This window comes from Cyprinodon variegatus, unplaced genomic scaffold (genome assembly GCF_000732505.1).
Source record: "Cyprinodon variegatus isolate N-32 unplaced genomic scaffold, C_variegatus-1.0 Scaffold167, whole genome shotgun sequence".
Lineage (NCBI taxonomy): Eukaryota > Metazoa > Chordata > Actinopteri > Cyprinodontiformes > Cyprinodontidae > Cyprinodon > Cyprinodon variegatus.
The window spans coordinates 625,871-635,784 of record NW_015150620.1 but is presented as its reverse complement, the minus strand read 5'-3'; the positions used below and the strand labels follow the sequence as shown (position 1 = coordinate 635,784).

General features: G+C 38.1%; 2 protein-coding genes across 2 annotated transcripts in view; one reads left to right on the top strand and one right to left on the bottom strand.

Annotated features, from left to right (window-relative positions):
* terf2 (telomeric repeat binding factor 2) overlaps positions 1–4,632 on the top strand; it is a 19,473-nt gene extending 14,841 nt beyond the window's left edge. The window contains exons 7-11 of the mRNA XM_015378226.1: positions 990–1,112; positions 1,208–1,324; positions 1,496–1,578; positions 1,680–1,705; positions 4,181–4,632. Of these exons, the coding sequence (XP_015233712.1) occupies positions 990–1,112; positions 1,208–1,324; positions 1,496–1,578; positions 1,680–1,705; positions 4,181–4,339 (508 nt within the window). The 3' untranslated portion in view covers positions 4,340–4,632. The remainder of the gene's footprint in view (positions 1–989; positions 1,113–1,207; positions 1,325–1,495; positions 1,579–1,679; positions 1,706–4,180) is intronic.
* Positions 4,633–4,940: 308 nt separating this feature from the next.
* nip7 (NIP7, nucleolar pre-rRNA processing protein) lies at positions 4,941–9,914 on the bottom strand. Its single transcript, XM_015378234.1, has 5 exons — positions 9,766–9,914; positions 9,567–9,653; positions 8,656–8,794; positions 8,006–8,146; positions 4,941–5,222 (listed from the first exon to the last, which is right to left on the bottom strand). Exons 1-5 carry the CDS (start codon positions 9,819–9,821, stop codon positions 5,103–5,105), a joined length of 543 nt encoding a protein of 180 aa, XP_015233720.1. The 5' UTR covers positions 9,822–9,914; the 3' UTR covers positions 4,941–5,102.

Below are 9,914 nucleotides of genomic sequence, written 5' to 3'. Positions count from 1 at the left end.
CTTGTCTTTGTCGTCCACTCTATTCAGCTGGCTTTTAAAACACACGGCGAGAAGGTGGGGGCTGGGTGGTGAGGGATATTGGGTCAAGAAACGCAAAGTAACGCAATAGTTACCTTTACTAGTAACTAGTTACTTTTAGTGTGGAGTAACTCAGTTAGTAACTCAGTTACTTTTTGGGAGAAGGAACTAGTAACTATAACTAATTACTTTTTCAAAGTAACGTGCCCAACACTGATGCTAACGCTCTTTGCTACAGGGGTAGAGGGCAGGATGACATGTTAATCCACACATTAATGCTTTATAGTGTAAATTACCATTTTTTAACACTTGCATACCCCTTAAAAATGGAGTCCCCTCTGTCTTTCAGTTAGGTCTAGAAGCACAAGATCTATATCCAGCCATTCAGCAAAGATTCTGCTACATGGCTGTACATCTTATTTTGGCATTTAAACAATTAGATAAGCCCTTGAATCATATATTACCTACTGTAAATTAAATTGAAAGAAAAGTTAAAAAGTAAAGTTAAAAAATTAATAAGCCTAAATAAACAATTATTTTAAGGTTTATAATCTAAAAATGTAAGTGCATGTATCAGCATTAAAGTCTCTAAGCTTATGTTGAAGAAAAATGTTTCTTTTAGTCTCAGTGTTTTTCATGAATTTTAATTAGAAGCACTTTTATTTTTCTTAATATATTCGGCAAGTAGGTTTTTTAATTTTTGACATCAAAATAACCATATTTTTTAATGTTCCAAAGGTGACAAGATTAGATTATTAGATCATCAGCTGATGTTATGACATTAAATGCAGCATCATTCTTAACACACTGTTAGACCGTAAGCTTTGGGAGGTGCTTCCATCTTTTGAATAGGATCAGTTACCTGTTTGCCGTTGCATACTATATTCTCTCAGCACCGAAGCCTGATACAGTAAAACAGACACATCAGAGAAAACCCTTCCTTAATTTACAAAACTGATTTACTTTCACAATAGAAATTCCAACAGATCCAGTGTATCATCAGAACATGAAGAAGAGCTACAGGAGAAGTTGAACACCTCCAGATCTCCAATGAAGAGAGCTGATGAACAACCATCCAGAGGTTCTCCCAGTTGGTAAGTTGAGTTGCGTTTAATATCTTTTGATTGGGTCTAAAATATTGGTGCACTCAAGAGTCTCTGTGGCAAACCTTTGGCTCCTTTCTATCCAGTGAGGTAGACAGCATCGAAAGTTTACCAGACTCTCCGTTGGACATCTCCCCAAATACGTCCTCTCATCAGGTCCCTCAAAAAAACTCCACTCCTCACAAAGGCGCTAACAGAAAATTGTAAGTAAAGAGATAAAACGGCAATGTAAAACAGCTAATAGGCTGCTGTTAGTAATAGTGTAAAATGTGTATTCATCTTTATCTGGACCTGTCATTTTGTCATGCCGGTTTCAAAATATATATATATAAAAAAAAAAATCTCAACAATTGGAAACCTGTTCTTGTTCACAGAAAACTCCTAATGAAAAATGCAGAAGGGAGCAAGGTTGAATGGAAGGACGAAGAATCCTTTTTCCCCTCCTTAGGGAACAGTGGTAATACTTCCTTAACCCTCAGAATCTAATCAGTCTTCATCAGGCTGTTCAAATCTGACTCTTAATAATAATTGCGTTTGTTTTATTTTTTTTTTATAAAGGTTCAAATTCAGGAAAAAGGAAAAGGGTAAGCATGACATTGCCTGAGATTTGCTGTAACAGTGATTTTAAAAATGATCTGCCAAAACCAAATTTGGAGTGAAATCCTGTGTTGTGAAAAAGGTTCTTACTCATTTTTCATATCATGTTTTTGTCACTATATATGAAAAGGTGTCTCCCTTTTTGAAAAAAAAACTTATTTAGTTTATTCATAGGGTTTATCCCCTTTTCCACATTTTTTTTTACCAGTTCCAGTCAGAAAAATTAAAGGAACACTTTTAAAACACATCAGATCTCAATGGGCAAAAAAACATACTGTTTTTTTTATACTGATATGGAATGGGTGATGTGTTAGGAACAAAAGGATGCCACACCATTTGATGGAAATGAAAATTATAAACTTACAGAGGGCTGAATTCAAAGACACCCTAAAAATTACAGTGAAAAAATGATGCGGCAGGCTAGTCCATTTTGCTGAAATTTCATTGCAGCAACTCAAAATGGTATTCAGTCATTTGTATGGCCCCGACGTGCGTGTCTGCATGCCTGACAACGTCGGGGCATGCTCCTAATGAGACGACGGTTGGCACCGGGTATCTCCTTCCAGATCTGGACCAGGGCATCACTGAGGTCCTGGACAGTCTGAGGTGCAACCTGTCGGCCTCGGATGGATCGAAACATAATGTCCCAGAGGTGTTCTATTGGATTTAGGACAGGGGAGCGTGGGGGCCAATCAATGGTATCAACTCCTTCTTCCTCCAGGAGTGCCTGCATACTCTCGCCACATGAGGCTGGGCGTTGTCGTTCACCAGGAGGAACCCAGGACCCACTGCACCAGCATAGGGTCTGACAATGGATGCAAGGATTTCATCCTGATACCCAATGGCAGTCAGGGTACCGTTGTCCAGCCTGTACAGGTCTGTGTGTCCCTCCATGCCTACCCAGAGCACAGGGTCCACTAGAGGATGTCGGGCCCTCAGGCCACCCTCATGAAGTCTGTTTCTGATTGTTTGGTCAGAGACATTCACACCAGTGGCCTGGAGGTCATTTTGTAGGGCTCTGGCAGTGCTCCTCCTGCTCCTTCTTGCACAAAGGAGCAAATACCGGTCCTGCTGATTGGTCGTAGACCTTCTATGGCTCTGTCCAGCTCTCCTGGAGTAACTGCCTGTCTCCTGGAATCTCCTTCATGCTCTTGAGATTGTTCTGGGAGACACAGCAAACCTTCTGGCAATGGCACGTATTGATGTGCCATCCTGGAGGAGTTGGACTGCCTGTGCAACCTCTGTAGGATCCAGGTAGCGCCTCATGCTAACAGTAGTGACAGTGACCCTAGCCAAATGCAAAACTGATGAAAAAGAGTCAGAAAAGATGAGGGGAAAAAATGTCAGTGGCCTCCACCTGTAAAACTATTCCTTTTTTTTGATGGTCGTCTCGTTGTTGTCCCTCTACTGCACCTGTTGTTAATTTCATTAACACCAAAGCAGCTGAAACTGATTAACATTAACAACTCTGCTATTTACCTGACCAAATCAATATCCCAGAAGTTTAATTAACTTGATGCTATACTCTGATTACAAAGTGTTCCTTTATTTTTTTTGAGTATTGTGTGTATATGTACAGAACGTTGAGAAGTTCTTTTGGTACAGTACAGAACAGAGTTCTGTACTGTATTCAAAGAGTTTTTTTTATTTTATTTTCATGACTATGAAAATTGTACATTCACATTGAAGGCATCAAAACGGTGAATTAACCCATATGGAATAATATACTTAACAAAAAAGTGTGAAACAACTGAAACTTATATTCTCTTGATGAGCTTCAAGAGGTAGTGCCCTGAAATGGTTTTTACTTCACAGGTGTCCCCTGTCAGGTTTAATAAGTGTGCTTTCTTGCCTTATAAATGGGGTTGGGACCATCATTTGTGTTGTGTTGAATTCAGGTGGATACACAGCTGATAGTCTTACTGAATAGACTGTTAGAATTTGTATTATGGCAAGAAAAAAAAAAACTGCCGAGTAAAGAAAAACGAAGGGCCATCATTACTTTAAGAAATGAAAGTCAGTCAGAAAAATTGGCAAAACTTAGCATCTTTGGGAACTCCTTCAAGACTGTTGGAAGACCATTTCAGGTGACTATTTCAGGTGACTATCTCTGGAAGCTCATCAAGAGAATGCCAAGAGTGTGGTTAGCATTAACAAAAGCAAAAGGTGGCTTTAAAGAACCTAGAATATAAGACATATTTTAAGTTGTTTCACACTTTTGTTAAGTATATAATTCCACGTGTTAATCTATAGTTTTGATGCCTTCATTGTGAATCTACAATTTCCATTGTCATGGAAATAAAGAAAACTCTTCGAAGGTGGTGTGTCCAAACTTTTGAGCAAACATTTTAATTTCAGAAGGTTACATCCACAACATGAAGAACAAATGTTTGTTTTTTTTTTTTTTTAAGCTTTTCAAAGCAACAGAAAGCTCACCAACTTTTTTCATGAAATTGTTGCAGGAGTGGACTGAGAAAGAGACGGAGATGCTAAGAGAAGGGGTCAAGAGGTTTGGAGAGGGTAACTGGAGCAGGATCAAGGCTCACTTCCCCTTTAAAAACCGAACCAACGTGAACCTGAAAGACCGGTGGAGGACAATGAAAAAGAAAAACTTGGTTTAAGTTGATTTTGTTCATTCATTCCCGAGGCCATTTGGGGGGGTTTATGGTCTGAAAACTGTGATAAAATAAATTTTAAAAAAATCATGGTTATACAATGTCTCTTTCCAACAACATAAAATAACAGGATTTGAATTTGTTATTGTTTTCTGCTGACTTGTATGGAAAAAAATGTTAAGACTGAATTTAGACATTCATTTTCTAGTTATCTTTACCACTTAAAGCACTTTCTCCTAGAAGCACTCCAGCACATCTAGATCAGGATCATTAAGTGCCTTGCTAGGGGAACATTGACCGGCATGAGGAAGAAGCTGGAATCAAGCCTACAATTTTCTGATTTTGAGACAACTCCACTGAAACACTAACTAAAGAAAAAAACAAAAAATGCTTAAATAATTATTTTAAAGGACCTTTAGAAAAGCCTTGCACTTGCAGATTTTCTGTCTTTGTTGTTACCCTGACTTTTAACTTGTGGTTCTCCAGACATCAGGTATAATATAGATAAGTTCATTCACTCCAAGTTTCTCCTAGAGATGTGGTAAAGTAAATCAGTGCTACTTTATTACTGATTTATTAAGATAAAAACATTTAGAAAAAGATCCACACATAAAACTACCTTTAGTTGGATGTTTTAATGGAAAGATTCTATGAAAGACCCACAATTACAGATTTCCAAAGTAAAAAAAAAACAGATGTTAAGTATTACACACCAACAAAAACGTGGCAAAAAAAACAAAAACAAAAAAATTTCCATCCTGTTGCTACATCATGTCAGTGTTTCTTCACTCCTGATAAACTCTCCCACATCAGCCTGGTGGAACACAACAATGGACATGGGGTCTACTCTCCGGCACTCCTGTGTGGACTTGGCAGCTACTCCAAAACCCTGACAAAAAAAAAAAATATAAGAAAAGATATTCATAAAAACCTTTAGTAAAAGACAAAATTTGACATATGTCTGCTTCTTAAAGTACAGTTTAGATTTAAAATCATCTTGATCTACCCAACACATTTTTTCGGACTAGGAAGGATATAGATGTGCTGGTAAGAGCCCTAAATTTCAGGAGGAAAAAAAACATTTGACAGAAGTCAATGGGGGGAATGAGAGGTCCTTTATCATTACAAATAGACTATACCAGGGGTAAACAATTAAAAATCACAAGGTCCAAATAAAGAAAATCAACAGCCAGTAAAGGTCTTGAGATATTTACATTATGATCCTTTACACAGCATTTAACATTGAAATAAAATGCTTTTGCATCCATGCTATACAATGACTTTTTAAATATATTTCAAACAACTAGAAAATTTTTCCATCTTAAAATCTAAAGTGTTTTTTTTTTTAAGTAGAGAACAACAATCATTCAGTTTGGTACACAGATGATTGCCTGATTCACATAGAAAAAAAACAACAACAAAAAAAACCCTGAAATAACCATTTGTCCCCCCCCCCTTTCTTTTTTATGGCTTAATGAGAAGTGGGATTTAGGCTGCCCTGCAAGGCTGTGCCATTCTAAAGCACTTATCAAGGTTCTCATTAGTGAGCATGGATCAATATGATTTTTGATTATGGTCATGGTGGGGAATCCTGTTTCACAGCAGCAGGTTGAGCCAAACATACTGGAAATGTGCAGGGTCAGATTAGAGCACACCATTTCACTTTTCTTTCACAATTTCACCGCGATTCTTCCAGCAGTCCACACTTCCACTGCACTCTTTTTCTCATCGTCCTCTCCTTTTTTCTCCACCACCCAGCTTGCCACAGGTTCCCCTGCTGTGTCTAAAAGTGGCTAGCCGTGGCAACCAAAACTGACACAGCTCATTAGCTAATTTGAATCACGTGCAGCCTGTTCCCGGACGCTCTGAATGGCTTTACCATGTTAACAGGAGAAGCGGCACAAGTGAAGTTAGACACTGTCGTCTGAAAACGTGTAGTAATTTATAAATGTTTTAAATCAGGTTGGGTCTAGATTAGCCAGCAGGAGGGTCCGCATCCAGACCCCAGTCCACTAATCCGTGACCTCTGGTCTATATTGCTCTAAAGCACTCCAATTATTGTTGATGAACTTGGAACAGCTCTTTTTCTCTCAGAAGACAGAAAAACAGCTGTTCTCTACAGTTGGCGTGTGGCAATTTATGCTTGTAATAAATTGGCTCAGATGCCTTCACTAGTACCAGTAGTTGGAAAAAAAAAGGTCCAGGGATCAACACCAAGGCTCATCCTGAAGATCTGGGCCAGGGGTGCACACAAAAGGAGGAAGCCACATCTAAGAATAAAAATCCCCACTTAGCCTTTACCAGGTTTCAGTTGGCATAGAATGACCTTTGGCACTGTTTTATTTTTTATTTTATTTTTTTTTTTGTTTAAATTAAACGAAACTGAATTGTTCAGCCACAAAAATGCCTGCACTTTAAATGCGAGGAGAAACATTGAACAGCATGAAACCATCCCCCATCCTCTCAATTCTTCTGGGTATTTTTTGCCTACTGGGCGCGCAACCTAATTGAAATCCTCTACATCTCTGAATAGAGATGTCTCTGTAGAAGACTACACCTGCTTCATCAAGCAGTCTTTAGAGTAGGGGTCACCACCGCGGTGCACGCAGGCAATAAGGGGCCACATAGGGTACCCACAGCATCTTCTGTAAACTGCACGACTCACCAGACTGAAATTTTATTTTATTCTGTTGCTCTTCTTTTTTAATCATTTTAGAGCATTTCATCATTGTAATCATAAAGAGCAATTAAGCGTTAATAGAGATTTCAAAATAATATAAAGAAAATTAGGAGTTAAAAAAAAATGTTTATTATGCATGCGGTATTATACATAAACAGTTCATAGGTCAGTATTGGTAGCCCTTCCCATGGTTAAGTAGCCCTCAGCCCTAAAAACATTGGTGATACCTGCTTTAGAGACACTTGGATTTGGACAAAACGGGCTGAATCCTAATTTTGATTTTTTTTTTTTTTTTTTTTTAAACTAACTTTAGATTTTCTGCCAGTGATGCAGCAAACCAGGGGAATTTACATTTGACTGAACTCCCTTCGCCACTAGGCTGCTGTCACACCTGCTGCAGAATTCCTGCAAGCCTGCAACTAATGCAGACTGGCTATTTAAGGGCTGAACGTTCCACTGGCCTTACCCACTATGTGGTTGGGAGGACCCTTATTGTGGCAGATCCTCTACGGAAATTCACAAACGGAGTATTTGTGCTCAGGGTTAGTGTTTAGGAACCTCTTTGGGAGTCAGCCTGGGCGTTTTAGCATGAAAATGACTAAAAACACAGCAAAAGTGATTCCCGAAATAGTCTTCTGACAAAAATATAAAGTTTTTTTTGAAGACAGAGCTTAAAATGAGAGTGATGGAATAGAGGCCTTTGAACCTCAGAGATACGGAGCTCATCACTACAGATGAGTGGTCTCAGGCATGAAAAATGCTTTTCAGAAATTGTAAGCATAGCTTCTACCTACATTATTTTAAGTTCAAATTTTAAATGATAATCTAATGTAAGTGAATTAAATGCTCCAAAAGAAAAGGGCTGTAAATCACATATAGATAATAAAATCTTAATGGAGTTTGATTAAAAACCAGTTAAAAAAATAATCTGTGACTTTTGTAATATTTTAAATCTAGACAATGTCAAACACTGGGTTACAAAATGAACTTACCAAAGGTACGTCAGCCATGGAGTACACCACTACTCCCTGATACTGCATGGTGTTTTCAGTAATTCTGCCAAGGCCAGACTTCAACACATGGTTCCCATACAAGAAAGACTGCTCTGCTCCAGGCTTCACCCACACCTTGAACTGAGAACATGACAGATTCAAATTACTGATTTGTGCATGAGCAAATGTTATCTTAAGGTACAGATGTGGAGTTCTAAAGCTTTGGGAAAGATAATGTTCTGATTTTGAGGTTTGTACAGTCAACAGTATGCTGTTACTTAGGGACAGCTGCGTTTTAATAAGAACTTCACCAGGCCACATTCAACAAGTGCAAACACTCACAGACCTTTGAGGATATTGATTTGTATTTCTGATACAGACAAATATATGACTAATTGATCATAAATATTAATGCAAATTATTTGAAGCGTTTCTGTTAAGCATTGGTACATATCTCCCGTGTGGCTAATAAATAATATGCTAAAGAGTTGATTTTACAATTTCAATTAGTTGTGTACACCTAGGAAAAAGTTTTGAAAAAATAAATGAAGACGTGTTCATGAACTCTAATATAAGCCGGGATGCTTCTGCTTTAACTCTACACTCCTACTGCCATGGGAATGAATACTGCAATCAGGCATGACACCCACCTTTGCATACGGAGCCAGGAAATCCAGAGCGGTGATGTGCAGGCGGAACTTTTTGGTCTTTGTGAACTTCCCAAAGCACGTACCCACTGAAATCAGCTTATCTCTGGAAAAGTTTGTGGCCAATTTGAGAATTTTCTCACTGTGGACAGAAAACAATTCAAAGTACCGTAAGCTTCTCCATTAATCAACGGCAGAGCTGTCAACTTTAAAAAGGAAAACAAGTATAGAATGATGACATCTAAGCAACTAAAGTAGTGTATCACACAACAAATGGCAAAAGTGTAGCAGATTTATTGGGTATTTAAACTGCCTGAAAGATTATCAAAAGGATGACAAAGAATTATCTCACAATTGCTAAAAAATGTTATGATGATTATCAAGACCTGGCCAAATACTTTTCGTCTGATTTGGAAAATAAATTTAAAAAAATGTAATACTCATTTAAGGGGGTGCATCCGTTTACAGCACAGCCTTTTAAATAAAGCTATACCTAAAGTCAAACATGGAGTAGAAAGTGTAATGCTGTGGGATTGCTCTATCCCCTGGATGACTTGCAGTACTGATTCCTACCAGAGCTAGAAGAATGTCCAGCCATTGACTTATCCCACAAAATGACACAATAATACAATACACACAAGAAGATTCAAATTTAGGTGGTCTAGTCAAAGTCCAAACTAAAATATGATTGTGATGTTAAAGTCTTTCAGCCCAGGGTTCATTTTTCATTCAATTAAAGATGCATTTTGTATCGTTTGTTATTATGTCCTCTACTTAAATAAAAAAATCATTTGAACAATATTGTTTTGAAGTTAGATTTCTGTAGTAATGCGGATAAGAATGATGCTCATTCCTAACAGTAAGAGTTAGCTGCATTGAATATCATGAAGCAAATGTTATGAACCAGTAATTACCTCATGTAAAACACACGGTCCTGGTGTAGCCTGAAGCAATAGGTGCCATCGGGTCGGTCCACTAGAAGTTTAATGTTTTCCCCTATGCTTTTGGACGAGAAACCACACAGATCACACACAGGCTAACACACATGCTAATAAATATATTATTAAAAATGGCGCCCTTTCGGGCCAGTAAAGATCATATGAGGTCACTTACTACTTTGACAGCTTCTCAAACATTGTTTTCGTCTCCTCTTCTGTTAAAGGTCTCATTTCTTTAGGATACAAAACGTCCTATACTGCAGAGAATGTGAGAATGCAAGTAAAAAACGTGGGTCTCACCGGAAGTCGTCACACTTTAAAGCG

What these genes read in the sequence shown, in the direction of transcription:
- nip7 (XM_015378234.1), bottom strand. Translation starts at nt 9,821, where the DNA reads ATGAGACCTTTAACAGAAGAGGAGACGAAAACAATGTTTGAGAAGCTG. An exon ending in GACCGTGTGTTTTACATGAG is followed by an intron (nt 8,795 to 9,566) that starts GTAATTACTGGT and finishes TTCTGTCCACAG; the next exon opens with TGAGAAAATTCTCAAATTGG. An exon ending in TCCTGGCTCCGTATGCAAAG is followed by an intron (nt 8,147 to 8,655) that starts GTGGGTGTCATG and finishes TCATGTTCTCAG; the next exon opens with TTCAAGGTGTGGGTGAAGCC.